A 21,004-nucleotide genomic window follows, 5' to 3' on the forward strand; every position below is an offset into this window, starting at 1 on the left:
AGATCCTGAATTGTTTTTAAAAATTTCTTTATGTTGGTTTTTACCTTGCCCTTATATATTCTTAAGTAACTTAACAGTCAATCTTTTGAATTCTTTATCTGATATTTCAAAGATTTCATCTTGTTTTGGATCAGTTGCTGGAGAGTTAGTGTGATCTTTTAGGGAGATTATAGAATGCTGTTTTTTCATGTTGCCAGAATTGTTTTTCTGGTTCCTTCTAATTTGGGTGGACTATTTCTTCTAATTATTTTTTAATTTATTTTTGATTTGACTGGGTTTTTTAAAATTTACTTTTCCCCCCTTGAGGATGTGACTTTAATGTCTATAGTTTATTGTCACCTAGTTTCAGCTCTGGGTGCTTTCAGTAGGGAAGACCTTGTAGTAGTGAGTTCCTTGGTTACAGAGAATCTTTGTGTGATGATTTTCTCAGATGTTGGTAGTAATAGCGATGCACTGGGTGTGTAAGCAGGTTCACTGTTTCCTGTGGGACTGGAGTGGCAGAAGTCTCACGAATCTTATCTCATTCTCCAGTGTTGTGCACTTAAAAATTCAGATGCCTACTCTGTTTCCTAAAACATTTTTTTCCCAGTATTTTATTTACTGGATTGAACATTTCAGGCCTCAGACTGAAGGTACTCATGGGTAAAAACTGGTTGCAGCTAAAGCAGGTGGATAAATGCAGTACCCCAAGGGTGACCTTGACAGAGGTGGCTGGGGGAGCTCTCAGTGATATGCACTAAGGTGTTTTCAGGGGGAAGGGAGGGAGCCACCACAGCTCCCCTTCCAGGCCAGCAGGAAAGCAGTCTGCCTCCCAGTCACACTCCTGACCTGGTGTTCCAGCTAGTCAGATCAGACAGGACCTTTTTTTAATCTGCAGGAATACTGGTGTTCCATGTAGAGAGGGATTGTGATCCTCATGCAAGCCAGAATGTGGAGGGCACTCCTGTGGGATGCAGTCACCCTGAAGTGCTTCAGGAAGGCTGTCTACAGATGCACCCACGTCATGCTCTCATGGGAAAAGCCCCAGCTGTGTCTGCAGTGGTGGGTGAGAGGGAGAAGTTCTCTTCTCCAAGACTCTTCACATGCCCCAGGGCTACCTGTTAAGGGAAAGCCCTAGATTTTCTCCACTGAGGCCAGCACTGCACCTGTCGCTCTGCTGAAAAAAAACTTCCCACAAGCAGAAGGTCTGCAATCTGGTTTCTTTTTTTCCCTCGGGGTGCCCTCTCAATGTGGTGCATTCCTTCCCCTGGGAGTAGCAGCCCTTGAGGACCTGGCTGCTGTGAATCCTGCTGCTCCTCTGGGTCTAGCCACCCAGTGGGCTGCCATACTCCAGGGTGGTGCTGGGGAATGTCTGCAAGGGATCCAGTGAGGTAACCTGTCCTTGAGTCTCCCAGCAGTGGGTACCAGCACCTGCTCTGATAGGGTGGGAAGGGGAATGGCATAGACCCTGTGAGATTTCCTTCATTACAAATAGCCTTTGTGTGTTTTCTCAAATGCCAGCTGTAGTATTAATGTGCTGGGCTCGTAGACAGACGCAGGACCTCCTGGTTAGCCAGAATGGTGCAGGCAGTGGTGATAACTGAGGATGCACAGAAGTTTCCTACTTCCTTGGTACTGTGTCATTGTGCTTGCAGATGCTGTGCTGGTTGACTTTTAGCCAGGAGGTGGCGCTTGCAAAAGAGCGCCAGTTGTGGTGGTAGTGGTGGGATTTGTTTGCCTTAGGTTACCCAAGGGAAATACTCTGGAGTCTCAGACAATGGTTGGGGCCATCGAGCTCCCAGAAGTCCCTGTCCATTGTGTTATGTTAGCATAGCAGGTGGAGGGGCAAAGCCGGGTCGGGGCTGGGTGAGGCCAGTCCACACTCTGGCTCCCCACATGTGGGTGCAAGCAGCGGCCCCACTGGGGATCAGAGGGCAGTTCCCTGGCTGCTAGAGTAATGTTCCAGGGAGGAGCTCAGCTACCTCCGCTGCACAAAAGAATCCACAGAAGGAGCCGGGGATGTCAGGCAGCAGTAAGTCTCACTCAGCTCTCACGGGCTTGGCAAGGCAGGTCTCATACCTATAGGGTTCTGCTAGCAGCAGCTAGTTGGGTTCCAGTCAGCCTGTGCTTGGAACTCAAAATTGCCCCAGGCCATAAGCCTTCCTGAGGTACAGAAACCTTACTTTCAAGCCACGCCCCTCCTGATCTGCCTGTGGAACAAGGGGCATCCAGCTCCCGCAGCCGGGACTATAGCACACTTCTTGTTCACCCTGTGGTTCTGGCCAACGGGGTCATCCCCACTCAAGATGATATGGCAGCTCTCATTTGGGAGCTTCTCTCCACCTGTGATGGCAACCTGAGTTAGCTGACTGACTTCTGGGAGGATGCCTGTGAGGTAGGATCAGGAGTGGTTTGCCTCTGTCCCTGCTAGAGTCAGAGAATGCATGCAAAGTGTGTGGGGATGCCACTTCTCATGTGCTCCCCACTGCTCACTCAGCTCCAGCGCCTGGGGAGTTAGGGCTTCCCTGTGACCTGGATTGCCGGGCTTCCCTGTGGAAGTGTGTGTCCCAGAGACTGTCTCTCCCGTTCACACTCTGGAGACTCACGATTTTCTACCTGGTTCATTGTGTACACTGCTGCCTGCCTGTTCTTTCACAGGGTCTCTGGTTTCTTTAAGTTTTTCTGTTAAGGTCCTGTGTTGCTTCTTGGAAAAAAGTTTGCAGCGCAAATCCCTCCACACTATTTTGTCTTTCCAGATGGGAGAGGCTTGGTCACAGTGCCTCCCATCTGTCATCTTGGGAAAAAAATTAGAGAAAAATAATTTTAGTATAAGGATTCTTAGAGAAATGAATGTAGCAATTATTTATTTCTGCAGATACTCTGATTTATCTTGTGCTAATAATTAATATCTGTGTGTAATGGACATATATGCACACACCAAATGAAAGCGATCAAAATTTATTATTGCTTTCTAAAATAAACTGCGTACTATAGAATCATAAGGAAGGAAAGATTGTCAAGAGGGTTTACAAAATTATCTCTGGGCTGGGCATGGTGGCTCACACCTGTAATCCCAGCACTTTGGGAGGCCAAGACGGGCAGATCACGAGGTCAGGAGTTGGAGACCAGCCTGGCCAACATAGTGAAACCCTGTCTCTTCTGAAGATACAAAAAATTAGCTGGGCGTGGTGGCGCATTCCTGTAATCCCAGCTACTGGGGGCTGAGCCGGGAGAATTGCTTGAACCCGGGAGGTGGAGGTTGCAGTGAGCCTAGATCACGCCATTGCACTCCATTCTGGGCAACAGGACGAGACTCTGTCTCAAAAAAAAAAAAATCTGGAAGATGATTTTTCACTTTTAAAAGTATCTACAGCAGTGAAGATATTTTATATTCTCATCAGGAAGCTTTGTTAACTTTAGTATTCATAGTTGTTAAACCTTGCTCATAAATTCATTCATCTCTAAAACTCAGAATCCTGTTGACTTGATTTTTTAGTCCTTTTCTCTATGTGAATACTGGTCTTGCTTGATAATCATAGATATATTTGAAGACTTTTAAATCTTCAATTTGGATAGTCATAGCTTTCTTTTCTTCTTCTTCTTTTTTTTTTTTTTTTTTTTTTGAGATGGAGTCTTGCTCTGTTACCCAGGCTGGAGTACAGTGGCAGGATCTCAGCTCACTGCAACCTCTGCTTCCTGGGTTCAAGCAGTTCTTGTGCCTCAGCCTTCTGAGTAGCTGGGACTACAAGTGTGCACCACCACACGTGGATAATTTTTATATTTTTAGTAGAGATGGGGTTTTGCTATGTTGGCTGGTCTTGAACACCTGGCCTCAAGTGATCCGCCCACCTCAGCCTCCCAAAGTGCTGGGATTACAGGTGTGAACTACCACGCCCGGCCTTTTTTTTTTTTTTTTTTTTTTTTTTTAAATACGGAGTCTCTGTTACCTAGGCTGGAGTGCAGTGGCATGATCAAGGCTCACTGAAGCTTAAATCTTCTGGATCTGGCTTCAGCCTCCCAAGCAGCTGGGACCATGGGCATGCACCACCATGCCCAGCAATTTATTTTTTTGTAGAGATGGGGTCTCGCTATATTATCCAGGCTGGTTTTGAACTCCTGGGCTCAAGTGATCCTCCCACCTTGGCCTCCCAAAGTGCTAAGATTGCAGGTGGGGCCCACTGCACCAATCCTCAAATGTTGAAATATGTAATTGAAACCTTAAATCCCATGTTTTTTTTCCCTCTTTGTCTTTTCATTTTCAAAATTTCAGAGTTCTGTGTAGGTTCATATTATTTAACTCTACCAGTTCAGTGTATTTTACAAATATTTATGTACTTAAGACCTGTGCTTTTCCTGAGATCATCTACTTCTACTCTAAATGTATTTATCCAAATCTGTCTTCTAAATCCCCTGGGTAGGCTGGGTCCAGTGGCTCATGCCTATAATTCCAGCACTTGGGAAGGTGAAGACTGGCGGATTACTTGAGCTCAGGAGTTGGTGACCAGCCTGGGCAACACGGTGAAACTTTGTCTCTGAAAAAAAAACCACCAAAAACCTAAGTTCCCTGGGTGCCTCAAATTTTATAGTAGTATGTCCCAAACTGAAGACATTGTTCCTGACTCTTTCCTGACTCTTTGTAATTTACTCTGTCCTCTGGTTTCCTCATCCCAGTAAATAACACCTAGGAAGTAGCACTGAAACATAGAAGCAGGAGAAATCTTGCACTCCAGTTTTCCCTCAAATTACAAATCCAGTCACTCACCAAGTTCTTTATTTTCTACCTGCTTATCCTTTCTCATATCTTTTTTTTTTTTTTTTTTTTTTTTGAGATGACGTTTCACTCTGTTGCCCAAGCTGGAGTGCAATGGCATGACCTCTGCTCACCTCAAGCTCTGCCTCCCGGGTTTAAGCAGTTCTCCTACATCAGCCTCCCGAGTAGCCGGGATTACAGGCATGTGCCACCATGCCCAGCTAATTTTTGTATTTTTAGTAGAGACGGGGTTTCACCATGTTGACCAGACTGGTCTTGAACTCCTGACCTCGTGATCTGCGCACTTCTCGGCCTCCCAAAGTACCGGGATTACAGGTGTGAGCCACCACGCTGTGCCCGGCCTCATTTCTCTTATCTTATTATTGCAATTCACTATTTTTTTTTTTTTTTTTTTTAGGATGTCCAAAGAAAATGTGACAGTTCACTTTCTGACCTGTAATTTTGGAATAATCTTTTCTATTTTTGTGCTGACCACTCCCCCCACCCCCATGTCTGTCTGTCTTTACGTTGCTGCCAGGGTGACCTTTCTGAAATGTATTTGTGATGCTCTAACTCACCTGCTTACTAACTGGATCCTCAGTACGTGAAAGGGAAAGTTCACATTCTAGCATAAATCAGGTCCTTGGTGGTTTGGCCTGATTTTCCTGTTTTATCTCTTCATCCGATTCCCTCTGACTGTGTTCCAGTTTTACCACATTACTTTGGTACCCTCATTTGTTGTGTTGTTTCATGCCTCATCCTTTTGTTTATGGTGCCCTTTCTAGAAACCTTTTACATTCCCACTCTGCATGTATTACTCCATTGTCACACTGCTAAAAAGAAATACCCCAGACTGGGTAATGTATAACAGAAAGAGGTTTAATTGACTCACAGTTCCACATGGCTTGGGAGGCCTCAGGAAACTTAAAATCATGGTGGAAGGCAAAAGGGAAGCAGGCACCTTCTTCACAAGGCCGTAGGAGAATGAATTAATGCAGGAGGAACTACCAAACACTTGTAAAACCATTAGATTTCATGAGAACTCACTCACTGTCATGAGAACAGCATGGTGGAAACCACCTCATGATCCAGTTATGTCCTCTGGTCTGTCCCTTGACACATGAAGATTCCAATTCGAGATGAGATTTGGGTGGGGACACAGAGCCAAACCATATCACTGCACTGGGTCTGCCTCATAGTATGGCCCTATCTTTGCATCATTTCCTGAGCTTCCCAGGTGGAACGGACTGTTCTCTTTTGTGCCCTTACTGTTCTTTATTCACTTCAGTTGTAGAACTAGTGAATTATACTTTTCTGTTCTTACTTGTTTTTATTTATCTCTACCTACACTTGATGAATATATATAGGACAGAGTCTGTCTTCTGTTTATATTTTTAGTTTTTCCCAGGATAGTGCCTATGATGTGATAGACACATAAGTGTTTATTGTCTTACTGACTGGTATAGTTTGGATGTGTGTCCTGCCCCAAATCTCATATTGAAATGTAATCCCCAGTGTTGGAGGTGGGACCTGGTGGGAGGTGATTGGATCATAGGGTCAGATTTCTAGTGAATGGTTTAGCACCATCCCCATTGGTCCTGTCCTTGAGATAGCAAGTGAGTTCTCATGGGATCTGCTTCTTTAAAAGTGTGCAGCACCTCCACACCTTCCTCTCTTGCCCTGGCTCTGCCATGTGAGACACCTGCCCCCTCTTTGCCTTCTGCCATGATTATAAGCTTCCTGAGGCCTCCCCAGAAGCAGAAGCCGCTATGCCTCCTATACAGCCTGCAGAACCATGAGCCAGTGAAACCTCTTTTCTTCATAAATTACCCAGTCAAGTGTTTCTTTAAAAAAAAAAAACAAAAAAACTATGGCCCCATCTTGGATGACCAGGTATTTCTTTATGGTAGTGCAAGAACGGACTAATACAGTGTCTGATTGAAAGAGTAAGTGAATAAATACAGTGTTTTCTGAAGTTTTTTTGTTTTTTGTTTTTTGTTTTTTTTATAGGAAGGACCAAAAAAGCCAGCCATTGGAAAAAAAGAAAATGGTATTGATATTATTGAAAGTGCTCCACTAGAGCAAACAAATAATGACAATTTGACTTATGTTGATGAAGTGCACAAAAATAATAGAAGTGGTAAGTTAGTGGATATCTCTGAATATTTTTCTATCCTTAAATTCTGTTCTGAGGGCCAGATGTGGTGGCTCACACCTGTAATCCAAGCACTTTGGGAGGCTGAGGTGGGTGGATCACCTGAGGTCAGGAGTTCGAGACCAGCCTAAGCCAACATGGTGAAACCCTGTCTCTACTAAAATACAAACATTGGCCTGTGGACGCCGCCGAAGAAGCATCAGTTAAAGTCTCTTTTCTCCCTGCCATCATGTCGAAGTCAGAGTCTCCTAAAGAGCTCGAACAGCTGAGGAAGCACTTCATTGGAGGGTTGAGCTTTGAAATAACTGATGAGAGCCTGAGGAGCCATTTTGAGTAATGGGGAACGCTCATGGACTGTGTGGTAATGAGAGATCCAAACACCAAGCGTTCCAGGAGCTTTGAGTTTGTCACATATGCCACTGTGGAGGAGATGGATGCAGCCATAAATGCAAGGCCACACAAGGTAGATGAAAGAGTAGTGGAACCAAAGAGAGCTGTCTCAAGAGAAGATTCTCCAAGACCAGGTGCCCACTTAGCTGTGAAAAAGATATTTGTTGGTGGCATTAAAGAAGACACTGAAGAATATCACCTAAGAGATAATTTTGAACAGTGTGGAAAAATTGAAGTGATTGAAATCATGACTGACCGAGGCAGTGGCAAGAAAAGGGGCTTTGCCTTTGTAACCTTTGACGACCATGACTCCGTGGATGAGATTGTCATTCGGAAATACCATCCTGTGAATGGCCACAACTGTGAAGTTAGGAAAGTCCTGTCAAAGCAAGAGATGGCGAGTGCTTCATCCAGCCAGAGAGGTCGAAGTGGTTCTGGAAACTTTGGTGGTGGTCATGGAGGTGGTTTCGGTGGGAATGACAACTTCAGTCGTGGAGGAAACTTAAGTGGTCATGGTGGCTTTGGTGGCAGCCGTGGTGATGGTGGATATGGTGGCATTGGGGATGACTACAATGGATTTGGTAATGATGGAAGCAGTTTTGGAGGTGGTGAAAGGTACAATGATTTTGGCAATTACAACAGTCAGTCTTCAAATTTTGGACCCATGAAGGGAGGAAATTATGGAGGCAGAAGCTCTGGCCCCTATGGCGGTGGAGGCCAATACTTTGCAAAACCATGAAACCAAGGTGGCTATGGCGGTTCCAGCAGCAGCAGTAGCTATGGCAATGGCAGAAGATTTTAATTAGGAAACAAAGCAGGAGAGGAGACCCAGAGAAGTGACAGGGAAGCTACAGGTTACAACAGATTTGTGAACTCAGCCAAGCACAGTGGTGGCAGGGCCTGGCTGCTACAAAGAAGACATGTTTTAGACAAATACTCATGTGTATGGGCAAAAAACTCGAGGACTGTATTTGTGACTAATTGTATAACAGGTTATTTTAGTTTCTGTTCTGTGGAAAGTGTAAAGCATTCCAACAAAGGGTTTTAATGTAGATTTTGTGGTTTTTTTACACCCATGCTGTTGATTGCTAAATGTAATAGTCTGATCGTGATGCTGAATAAATGTCTTTTTTTTAATGTGCTGTGTAAAGTTAGTCTACTCTGAAGCCATCTTGGTAAATTTCCCCAACAACGTGAACTTAGAATTCCTTCAGGGTGATGCCAGGTTCTATTTGGAATTTATATACAACCAGCTTGGGTGGAGAAGCCATTGTCTTCGGAAACCTTGGTATAGTTGAACTGATAGTTACTGTTGTGACCTGAAGTTCACCATTAAAAGGGATTACCCAAGCAAAATCATGGAATTATTGGTTATAAAAGTGATTGTTGGCGCATCATAATGGTACCAGATAAAATTATAGATGGGAATGAAGCTTGTGTGTCATCCATTATGTGTAATTAATAAACGATTTAATTCTCTTGAAGAAAAAAATACAAATATTAGCTTTGTGTGGTGGTGCATGCCTTTAATCCCAGGTACCTGGGAGGCTGAGGCAGAGAATTGCTTGAACCTAGGAGATGGAAGTTGCAGTGGGCTGAGATTGTGCCACTGCACTCCAGCCTGGGTAACAGAGTGAGACTCTGTCTCAAAAAACAAACAAACAAAAAAACTCTAAGACAACCAGTTAACATATGCAGACCCAAGTATTATATTCATTTTAAAAATATTTTTCTTTTGCTGTCTTTCTTCATATTACCAATTTTTTCCTGAGACTGCATCAACCTTGTGAAATTCTTTTTTTGCTATTATTTTTATTTTATTGAAATATTCATGAATGGAGATAGACTTGTATATGTATTTAATTTTTTTATTTTTTTATTTTTGTAGATATATGTATTTAAAATTTACAATAGTAAATGTTCTCATGCATATATCTGTGTATCACATTTGATAGATATGATGTCCGCATTAGGATTAGGACAAGAGGAAGATATAGAATCACCTTGGGATTCTGAGGTACTGTCTATGGTTGTTACTGTTATTTTAAAATATAAGCATTGAGTGATGTTTAAAACATAAAGCGATGCTCTGACTTGACTTTTTTACCTCTGCATACATCCATAAGGAACTACTTTCTTATATTTTTCAGTGTATAATTAATAAAGTATGTGCTAAGTATATTATTGCTGCATAGTATAATTCTGCTAATTTGCAGGATTCATTTAAGAATCCAGTGTAGGATAGTGCAAAAGATAAAATAAAATAAAATAAAAAAAGAACAAAAAAGGCTTAGAAGTCACAAGGAATTAGTATGGGTTCTAAAGTTAAGTTTATCTAAAAACTAAAGAATTATTTCAAGTCAGCCGGGCGAGGTGGCTCACGCCTGTAATCCAAGCACTTTGGGAGGCCGAGGCGGGTGGATCATGAGGTCAGGAGATGGAGATCATCCTGGCCAGCATGGTAAAACCCCGTCTCTACAAAAATACAAAAATTTAGCTGGGTGTGGTGGCGTGTGCCTGTAGTCACTATTCTGGAGGCTGGGGCAGGGGAATCCCTTGAACCCGGGAGGCAGAGGTTGTAGTGAGCTGAGATCACACCACTGCACTCCATCCTGGCAACAGAGCAAGACTCCGCCTCAAAAAAAAGAATTATTTCAGGTTAACCTATGGCCATGATTCTGTGTTACGAACGGATGAGTAAAAATCCTAATGAGATTCAGAGAGAAACAGTTTGGAATGTAGTTTTTTTTCTTGACAACTTAGAACTTGAAAAGATAATGTCTGGGACTTTAAAGTATTAATATATATTTGTATAGATCTGCAGGGAACTTTCAGGAGAAGGAAGAATATGGAGAATAATAACGATTTGGTTGAGTGGTATTGTAATAAGTAGAAATGATTTTCAAAATCATTTCCAGTGACTTAATAAATATTCAGGGTACTTTTTGTAAATGTGAAGGCAGTAGTGTCAAGAAAAGAATGGGAAAGTTGGAACAGAAATGTGAATTTCTAATTTGGGGTATAAGTTTCACTAGACAGTTACTGGAGATATCTTATAGGAATATAGTGAGTTGACACTTGAGACCTTCCCAATGAGATTTTAAATGTTTGAGCTTGAATAAATTGAGTACCAACCACGTGCTAGACTATTAGACACTGCATGTACAAGGTGAGGGCTTATGCTCTAGTAGTGGGAACTGAAAAACAAGTAAATCACAAACACTTATAAGTCACTATAAGTGCTTCATATGAAGAAAACAGAGAGTATTAGGTTAGAGAAAATTGAGGGAGTTTGTAGTTAGGATGGGGATCGGAGTGGGAGTGAAATTCTATAGTGAGAGAAGATCTTTCTGAGTGTGACCTTAGAGTGCCAACTAAAGGAAGAGAAGGAGCAGCCATCCGAAAGGCTAGGAGGAGGGCATTCTGGGCAGAGGACACAATCGTCAGATCTGTTCATCATTTTACTCTTAACATCTTAGAATGACCAAGAAGCAGGAAGCCGGGTAACCATCATCATCATCATTTTTATTATTATAGTGCATAGAAAAGAAAATGTGCAAATAAGGGCCTGGCACATTTCACATGCTTAATACATAAATGTTCTTATTCTTCTGTTTTTATGAAGGCTTGCTATACTTCTTTGAAATTATTTCTTAATTGGGAAAGAGTTTATATTCTGTATCTTATATTTCCTTGCTTTTCTTTAGACATAACATAAAGCAAAGTTTTTCTTATGGCTTTGTCATTTTAGTCAACCATTTTCCTATCAGTGAAAGTTTTATCAAAAAGTATTTAGATTTTTCTAAGCCATTGTTTACTTAAATGAAGCAGTTTCTGCAGTGTTCTATTTATACTTAACAGGATATACTCCAGTTTCTTATCATGCCACATATCTTAACACTAAACATTTCTATAATTAGAAATATTTTAAATATTTAATGCTGTACTATAGCGAGTGTATTCTATTTTTTAAAATAGACTTTTTTTTCCCTCTTAATCAGGCAGCCCCCAAACCAGAATAGGTTCAGAGAAGCTCCCCTCTTATTTTTGGTGGGGAATACAAAGTAGAGTTAGGTCTTCTGATATTAATTACTCGTTGAACTGTGCACATAAGTTAATATTTTGTCTGTTAATATGTGTCCTTGGGCCTTCTGTGTTTGGTTTGCAGAGTCAATAGTCATCTGAAGATGAAAGATAAGCTTAATCTAGTGAGCATATATGAGATTCTTTATTGAAATGTTTTGGTTTTCAATACATACTTATTTTTAAGCCTAATTGCTTTTAAAATAGGAAATTCATATTATATTTGAAAGTGATTAGAAAATCTTTAGCAATTCATTCTTTTTGTAAAATTGAAACTCATTATTGATATTAATTTTAACAGAGTATCTCTGAGAATTTTCCACAGAAGTATGTTGATCCTTTAGCTGGGGCTGCAGATCGAAAAGAAAAAAATATGGGAAATGAACAAGCAGAAGGTAAGAGCTGTCTTTTGTTTTAAAAAAGCCATTGGACAGGCCGGGCGCGGTGGCTCAAGCCTGTAATCCCAGCACTTTGGGAGGCCGAGATGGGCGGATCACGAGGTCAGGAGATCGAGACCATCCTGGCTAACATGGTGAAACCCCGTCTCTACTAAAAATACAAAAAACTAGCCGGGCGAGATGGCGGGCGCCTGTAGTCCCAGCTGCTCCGGAGGCTGAGGTGGAGCTTGCAGTGAGCTGAGATCTGGCCACTGCACTCCAGCCCCATCTCAAAAAAAAAAAAAAAATGCCATTGGACAGAGTGTTTATTTAAAAACATGACCGTTGCTATATTCTAATAGCCAAAGAAAATCACCTATTAAATGCATAGTAAGAATAAAAAGAGGTGAAATTGTGATAAGTTATATATCTTATGTGTAAGCAACAGATTAAATTGCTAGTGCCACTAAGGGAACTGAATTATTAGATCCATTTCAAAATACATTAAGACCTGAGGGAGCCAGGAAATAAGGAAGAGGAGAGGAGTAAAAGAGGACATGAGAATGAGGAAGGCAGAGAGTACAGGGAGTGAATGAAGGACAAAGAAGCAAGTGTATGTAATGGAGAGTGGCAAAATAAAATAATTCTAGGGCCAGGCACCGCCCTAAAATAATTCTAGGCTCACACCTTTAATCCCAACACTTTGGGAAGCCAAAGCGGGCAGATCACTTGAGGTCAGGAGTTCGAGACCAGCCTGGCCAACATGGTAAAACCCTGTCTCTACTAAAAATACAAAAATTAGCTGAGTGTGGTGGCAAACACCTGTAATTCCAGCTACTTGGGAGGCTGAGGCAAGAGATTTGTTTGAACCTGGGAGGTGGAGGTGACAGTGAGCTGAGATCGCGTCACTGCACTCCAGCCTGGGCAACAGAGCAAGACTTCAGTCTCAAAAATATAAAAATTAGAAAATAAAATAATTCTTTAGAAAATGGAAAAGCAGGGTATTAGAAAGGTAGGAAGAGTTTAAAATGAGCTTTGCGTACCAAAACTTGTCAGAGAAGTAGACCAAAATTTACCCACTCTTCCTGTCCTCCTCACTGTTGGGAAGGCAAGGATGGAAGTACTGGACCATCTATGGCACGTTTCATTTGCCATAGATGAATACAGGCATATGTGGTCAGCCATACATATCTATAATTTAATGTCATAGAAAATGTTACATCAGGCTGAGCATGGTGGCTTACACCTGTAATCCCAACACTTTGGAAGGTAGATCACCTGAGGTCAGGAGTTTGAGACCAGCCTGGCCAACATGGTGAAAACCTGTCTCTACTAAAAATACAAACATTAGCCAGGCACGGTGGCGCGTGCCTGTAATCCTAGCTACTTGGGAGGCTCAGGTAGGAGAATCACTTGAACCTGGGAGATGGAAGTTGCAGTGAGCCAAGATTGCACCACTGCACTCCAGCCTGGACAACAGAGTGAGATTCTGTCTCAGAAAGAAAGAAAGAAAGAAAATGTTACCTCATAGGGTAGTATCTCAAAGGCCAAAAGAAGAGAACTGGAAAGAAGAGAGTAGGGGTGGCTTATGGGGAGATCAAGGAAGGCATACTCTGATAAAAAGCCCACTAGCAACCTCATGACTTGTAATACAGTTTCAGTTTGGGGGACATAGTAGGGAGGAACTTGACGCCAGATTCCAAAAGGGTAATCTAACATAAAAGAATGTGGAAGCACACTAAGTATGGACCAGAGGTTCTTAAAACTTAATAAATCAGCTGGGAATCTTGTTAAAAATGTACATTTTGATTCAGCAGGCATGGGGTTCTGTATTTCTAGTAAGTTCCCACATAATGCTGATGCTTCTGGTCCTTGGACCACACTCTGAGTAACAAGACTTCCTTTTTGAGAAATCTGAAAGAAGAGTTGTTGGACAACAATTCGAGGCATAACAGGATCAAGATAAAGCATTATTTTTCTTTTATTTCTGAGCATGTTTCTAGCCAGAGGAGAAGGAACAAAGAGATGGAGGAATAGAAATTGTAGATATAAGATAACTATTGTTAAATGAAGAGGAAAGAAGTGCTGAGAATATTCCATAAAAAGGATTTAGAATGGGAAGAATCAAGACTACAGATCTAGAGATTACTTTTGCAAAGGAAGAGATTGTGAATGGAGAAAGAGGAAAGAAAGAAGTTGAGTCATTTTGGAGTTAATGATGAGGAAACTTGAGAGAACTCATTTCCAGATGGATTCAGTATATTTACACTCAAACAGACGATTAGATCATTTCTGCTCCAGAGATTATTATAAGCAGGAGGGCATGCTAGAATTGGGGTAAACTACAGTGATTCATATCTCTTCTGTATAACTATCAGACATCAAACAGATATGTTGCTTTGGATGGATCGTGGTGGTTCGTCTGTCACTAAGCACTTTGGGAGGCCAAGGTGGGTGGGTTACTGGAGCCCAGGAGTTTGAGACCAGCCTGAGCAATATGGCTAGACTGCATCTCTACAAAAACATACAAAAATTAGGCATGGTGGTGCATGGGCCTGTAGTTCAGCTATTCAGGAGGCTAAGGCAGGAGGATTGCTTGAGCCTGCGAGGTTGAGGTTGCAGGGAGCAATGAGCCGTGATTGTGCCACTGCACTACAGTCTGGGTGACAGAGCGAGACTCTGTATCAAAAAAAAAAAAAAAAAAAAGGTACATGTTGCATTGGTATTAATCAAATGAGTTTTATTTGAATACAGAAGCACTGGCTTTTTTCTTAAAGAAAGTTGCTTTTTGGTAACGATAGCTGTTTCATAAAATCCTTTAGAAGCTAGCATGATATTTTAGAAATGAAAAAATTACAGTTAATTCCTTGAATACTAAAATTGTTGTTTTCAGTAAACACTGCATTGATTTAAAAAACTGCACTAATTTTGAAATATAAAATGTTATTAATATCTAATTCTGTGGCAATTAAATTTTTTCCTTTTGATAAATATTTCAATATTGAAAGCTTATTATGTGTTATTCCTTAGATGTGTTTTATATACCTTCTTGCATGAGTGGATCAAGAAACTTTAAGATGGCTAAACTAGAGGATACAAGAAATGTAGGCATGCCAGTAGCCCACATGGGTATGGAAAAAAATGAGTATTTTTGTTAACTGTTATTCTACAAGTGTATATCCAAGCTGATCAATTCGGAACATTTTCTCTGATGAGAAATGAGTTATATATCCAAGTCAAGTGGCATCACAGCTGTGTGCTTCCTAAATTACAGGACAAGTTGAAGAACATGATAAATACTTGTAGTGTAATGGTATAAATGATTCTGATGTGTTGCATTAAAGATACGCTGTCTCATTTTACCATCAGCCTTGACATTTCTCCTCTCAGGGTCATGATTTGCTCCTCTAATTAAAGATTACCTTTCTCTCCATCAACCAGCATGCTCATGTTGGTATATGTGCACCTTTCTATTTTAGTTATAGTCACTTGGAACATAATCTTACATTCAAATCATAACTGCATGTTTTATTAAACCTGTGTTCCTGTTTTTTTCTCCAGTATACTTCTGTCATGTTGCTGTCCTAACCAACATAAACAACATCCCAACAATTAACATAATCGTTTTCAAACCAAGCATGATGATTCAGGTCATACTAACACTGCATGAATTTATAATTTGCTTTGTCATATTTACATGTAATTGATTATATGTCCCTTTTGCTTTTTAGAGTCTCCTGAGAGATATCTTCACTTGAAGGTAATAAGTTTTATATTTTTATCTTGAATTATTAAGTGCATATTGTATAAAGTATACATTATTTATTAATCATTTTGTTTCAAAACCCATTCAGCCTACCATTGAAATGAAAGATTCTGTTCCAAATAAAGCAGGAGGAACGAAGGATGTACAAACATCCAAAGCAGGTAAATGCTACAATACATATTTAACTCTGGAAGGAAGCATGTTAACATTTTTGAAATATTTGAAATGCTCACAGTTTTCTTATTCCTAATTCTTTTTTTCCCCAAATTTGATGGAAGGATTTTTTAAAAAATTTTTTTCAATTGAGACTGAGTCTCACTTTGTCACCCAGACTGAAATGCAGTGGCATGATCTCAGCTCAGTGCAACCTCCGCCTCCCCGGTTCAAGTGATTCTCCTGCCTCAGCCTCCTGAAAAATAACTGGGATTACAGGTGTGCATCACCATGCCTGGCAAATTTTTCTATTTTTAGTAGTGACGGGGTTTCACCATGTTGGCCAGACTGGTCTCAAACTCCTGACCTCAGGTGATCTGCCCACCTCGGCCTCCCAAAGTTCTGGGATTACAGGCGTGAGCCACTGTGCCCGGCTTTTTTTTTTTTTTTTTTTTTTTTTTTAAATACAGAGTCTCACTCTGTCGCCCAGGCTGAGTGCAGTGGCATGATCTTGGTTCACTGCAACCTCCGCCTCCTGGGTTCCAGCAATTCTCCTGCCTCAGGCTTCCTGGTAGCTGGGATTACAGGCACACACCTCCATGCCTGGCTAATTTTTGTATTTTTTAGAGACAGGGTTTCACCATGTTGGCCAGGCTGGTCTCGAACTCCTGATCTCAGGTGATCCTCCCACCTTAGCCTCCCATAGTGCTAGGTTTGCAGGCTTAAGCCACCATGCCCAGGCAGTAACTATTTTTAATTACTATTTGGTAGACATAGTCTTTTAAAACAGCAATTCTGAAACTTTTTGGCTTTAGGGTCCTTTTATACTATTAAAAATTACTGCATAGAGGTAACCAACACGCTGAATTAGTTAGTCCCATTCCCATGCTCTTTTAAAACATTTTACTGTACATGTATACGTCTATAAATAATACATAGAATTTGTTTTCATGTCCTAAAATTGTATATAAATGGTTGTACACTGTACATATCATTCTTCAACTTTCTTTTGTTTGCCTAGCATTATATTTTTCAAATCTACCCATATCAACACAAGTAGCTCTGGTTTAAGTTCTTTATAGTATTCCATTTTATCACTGTACATTTAATTAAACTCTCTTCATTCGGATAAACAATAATTAAATAAACATAAAAATCAGGCCAGGCATGGTGACTCACGCCTGTAATCCCAGCACTTTGGAAGGCCGAGGTGGGTGGATCACGAGGTCAGAAGATTGAGACCATCCTGGCTAACACGATGAAACTCCGTCTTTACCAAAAATCCAAAAAATTAGTCAGGCGTGGTGGCGGGCGCCTGTAGTCCCAGCTACTTGGGAGGCTGAGGCAGGAGAATGGCATGAACCCGGAGGCGGAGTTTGCAGTGAGCCAAGATTGTGCCACTGCACTCCAGCCTGGGTGACAGAGTGAGATGACATCTCAAAACAAACAAACAAAAAAACATAAAAATCATTGGGGGCCAGGCGCGGTGCCTCACGCCTATAATCCCAGCACTTTGGGAGGCTGAGGCAGGCAAATCATGCAGTCAGGAGATCAAGACCATCCTGGCCAACATGGTGAAACCCCGTCTCTACTAAAAAATACAAAAATTAGCTGGGCGTGGTGACACATGCCTGTAATCCCAGCTACTCGGGAGGCTGAGGCAGGAGAATTGCTTGAACCAGGGAGTCGGAGGTTGCAGTGAGCCGAGATGGCGCCACTGGACTTCAGCTTGGTGACAGAGTGAGACTGGTCTGAAAAAAAAAAGAAATCATTGTGGATTTCATTTTTGAAATGAAAATCATGCTTACCAATGAGGAGAAAAGTGATCTTTGTTTAAGTGGTTTTTAGCTGTTGATAAGTACTATATTAGAAATTAAAACTGAAAAATAGAAAATACATGCATGTACAGCCATGCATTCGAATAGGCTTTAGAGCTATGACCCATGAACCATTAGCCTATGATGTTGTGATACATCCTAGCTTCGAAAAAGTCTACTGTACACTTCTCAGAAAATGAGAGTGAAAATGTCAGATATATTATGCATTATGCAACCTCTTGTACCCTTGAATGGATATTGAATTCTAGGGATTCTTAGATCAAAATACAGAACCACGGTTTTAAACCATATGTATGGTTTGTAGATGTCAAATGGTAAATGGTCCTTTGATGAGGAAATGGCCTTTAAAGTTTCACTTCTATGGTTTTTACTTTTTTCTTTTGCTTGTCTTAAAAAGTTTAAATCCAACAATTTTGTTTATAAAGAAAAAAGGAAAACATTTTTGTTGTATATTCACTTCTTGTTTCATGGCACTATGTACTCTCTGGATCAAGTGTGAACCTGGATTTATTTTCAGGTGGGAACAATTAGGTCACTTAAAGACATCATTTTTTTCTTTCTTTTTTTTTTTTTTGAGACGGAGTCTCGCTCTGTCGCCAGGCTGGAGTGCAGTGGCACAATCTCGGCTCACTGCAACCTCTGCCTCCTGGGTTCAAGCAATTCTCCTGCCTCAGCCTCCCAAGTAGCTGGGACTACAGGCCTGTGCCAACACGCCTAGCTAATTTTTGTATTTTTAGGAGAGATGGGGTTTTGCCATGTTGGCCAGGATGGTCTCCATCTCTTGACCTCATGATCCACCTGCCTTGGCCTCCCAAAGTGCTGGGATTACAGGCGTGAGCCTCCGCGCCCGGCCAAGTCCATCATTTTGTCTGTAAATTTCTGATGTTTATCCAAGGCTAAAAAGTAAATTCTGAAGACACTGATGCATTGAGGAAAGAGCATTTCATTGTAGTAAGTTTTTATTTGAAGTTTATTTATTAAATGTTTTTGTCTTTAGAACACACACACACACACACACACACACAAACACACACAAATACTTCTATCCGTATTTAAACCTAAAACGGTTAGACATAAAGTTTGTTCATAAAAAAATTCATATCCCTGAAGAATCTGTAATTATTAATAAATCTCTTATGGAAAACAAAATAGGTAACAGAGCTTGCTGAGTGAATCAAAGTAAATAAGTAATACTAAAAAATGAAAACAGAAAAAAATCTGAGAGATGACAGTGAATTAAACTTCTGTGAGCAAATGGCAAGTAAAGGACATGTAAAATACAGTTCACCATGGAGGAGGAGTGTGTGTGTAGGATAGAGGTTGACATGGGACTGCTTCTATGAAGAAAGTTAGTCAAATTTATATTATTTACATTCTAATAAGTAAAAACTTTATTTTCAGAGTTTTCAGATTGGGACTGTACTAGCTTGACCCTCAGTAATAAGACTTGCCAAAGACCTAGGAATTTGAAAATCAGTGATAAATTATCTATCTGTATCACAGTCAGTGACCAAAAATCAGTCAGCATCCACAGAACTGGGACAAATAGCTAAAGAAAAGATTACTGTTGGAGCTGAGTTTCAATTAGAGAATGATACTCTCCATGACCTGTGTGAATCACAGCTACCAGCAAACAGAAAGCAAAGAAGGTAACACAGAAGCACAGAGAATTCAGTCCTAGAGTACTTGGCTTCATAATATCATAGTTATGACTTTTATTTTTTATTTTATGTTTTGAGACGGAGTTTTGCTCTTGTTGCCCAAGCTGGAGTGCAATGGCATGATCTCAGCTCACTGTAACCTCTGCCTCCCGGGTTCAAGCGATTCTCCTTCCTCAGCCTCCCAAGCATCTGGGATTACAGGCATGCACCATCATGCCTGGCTAATTTTGTATTTTTAGTAGAGACAGGGTTTCACCATGTTGGTCAGGCTGGTCTTGAACTCCTGACCTCAGATAATCCACCCACTTCAGCCTCCCAAGTTGTGGGGATTTCAGGCGTGAGCTACCTTGCCCGGCCTAGTTATAACTTTAAAAAAAAATTATTTTTGGCTGGGTCATGCCTGTAATTCCAGCACTTTGGAAGGCCAAGGCGGGTGGATCACCTGAGGTCAGAAGTTCAAGAGCACCCTGGCCCACATGGTGAAACCCCATCTCTACTGAAAATATGAAAATTAGCTGGGCGTGGTGGAGGGCGCCTGTAATTCCAGCTACTCAGGAGGCTGAGGCAGGAGAATCACTTGAGCCCAGGAGGCAGAGCTTGCAGTGAGCAAAGGTCACACCATTGCACTCCAACCCGGGCGACAGAGCAAGACTCCATCTCACAAAAAAAAAAAAAAGAAGGAAAAGAATCATTTTTAGTAAAAGTACTTTGTGTTTACTCTCCTTATGTAACCTACAACCAAACAAAATACTTTTTAGCAGGGCATTTGTATTCTTCCTCTAACCAAAACAATCTATGAACAACAAAGAGAATTAGGAGAGAGAGTAATTTTGTTTAGGCTAGTATGGAACATAAACTTGAGAGTCAGGACCAGGATTATATTTAGAGTTTTGGGACTGGATGGGAAACTAGGTAGAGATCTAAATATTGCCTACTCAAGCACAATGTGGTTTTTATGCTTTATTTTTACAGCTCTGAATTCACAAGTATTAGTTATAACTACATGTAACGTAACAAAGAAGCACCATCCAAATCAAATATTATTTCTTAAAATTTCTATGGCTTTAGATATTATAGAATGGACTGCCCCAGTATTAGTGGGAATCATTGAGAATTTCTCTATAGTGTATCCCCAGCTGTGTACACATAGTCTGTCACCTTGTTTTAATGAATAGTTGTTCACTAGGAATATTTGTTTTAAGCAGTGCTCTATCATTTAAAAAAGATATATGAAGTTCAATTTTATTAATAATTCTTTTAGGACACCCAGTCTATTGATTAATTGCATCTAATGTGTTTTACTTTATGTACCAGTTTAACTCAGTGCCCTTAATCATATGATCTGGTCTACAGTAATAAATTATATAATTTTTTTATCCCAGTAGTTTTGTTTTCTTTTCCCCCTTGTAAAATTAACGTGGTATTTTACAGAAGATGATCAGCTGTCTCCTAGAGTAGTGACTGCAAGCTGTAAATCCAGAGTTACTTACCTATACCTATATATGCTTGTTTGTTCTTATTTCTTCATGAGCTTGGTAGATCTAAGAAGCAGGACTTTTAAAACAAAATAACTAAATGAAATCCCTCAACACAGGAAGACATGAAACAGAAAAAGCATGGAGTAAACAACTTAAACAGTGCCTGTAGATTGTTTCACTTCTCATTTAATACCTTTTATGAAGTAATGAATAGAGTCTAGTTCTCCAGGGACCCAGATATATACATGTATTCATTTAATAAAAATTCACTCTGTATTGGGTACTGATATTCTATATCCTAAATATTTTTGGAAACATTCCCTCAGTTTAGGCCTACATTATCCTTGTTTTGCAATATTTTCTAATTCAGTTCC

General features: G+C 40.7%; 2 protein-coding genes across 10 annotated transcripts in view; both read left to right on the forward strand.

Moving 5' to 3' along the window:
* Nucleotides 1–21,004, forward strand: part of ANKRD26 (ankyrin repeat domain 26) — a 101,684-nt gene that overhangs the window by 30,943 nt on the left and 49,737 nt on the right. For 6 of the 9 annotated variants that reach the window (XR_004060008.1, XM_030940569.1, XM_030940570.1 and 3 more), the window contains 5 exons: nucleotides 6,740–6,869; nucleotides 9,230–9,291; nucleotides 11,659–11,752; nucleotides 15,466–15,494; nucleotides 15,589–15,661. Coding sequence is in view for 8 of the 9 variants with exons in the window: in XM_030940569.1 (XP_030796429.1) it covers nucleotides 6,740–6,869; nucleotides 9,230–9,291; nucleotides 11,659–11,752; nucleotides 15,466–15,494; nucleotides 15,589–15,661 (388 nt within the window). In the remaining variant the exon portion in view is untranslated. Of the gene's footprint in view, nucleotides 1–6,739; nucleotides 6,870–9,229; nucleotides 9,292–11,658; nucleotides 11,753–14,764; nucleotides 14,864–15,465; nucleotides 15,495–15,588; nucleotides 15,662–21,004 lie in introns of those variants that run through there. The other 3 variants (XM_010381434.2, XM_010381433.2, XM_030940573.1) reach the window with 2 other exon arrangements.
* LOC104676581 (heterogeneous nuclear ribonucleoprotein A1-like) lies at nucleotides 6,880–8,112 on the forward strand. The gene has a single exon (XM_030940575.1). The coding sequence runs from the start codon at nucleotides 7,234–7,236 to the stop codon at nucleotides 8,011–8,013; it is 780 nt and encodes a 259-aa protein (XP_030796435.1). The 5' UTR covers nucleotides 6,880–7,233; the 3' UTR covers nucleotides 8,014–8,112.

This window comes from Rhinopithecus roxellana, chromosome 11 (assembly GCF_007565055.1).
Source record: "Rhinopithecus roxellana isolate Shanxi Qingling chromosome 11, ASM756505v1, whole genome shotgun sequence".
NCBI lineage: Eukaryota > Metazoa > Chordata > Mammalia > Primates > Cercopithecidae > Rhinopithecus > Rhinopithecus roxellana.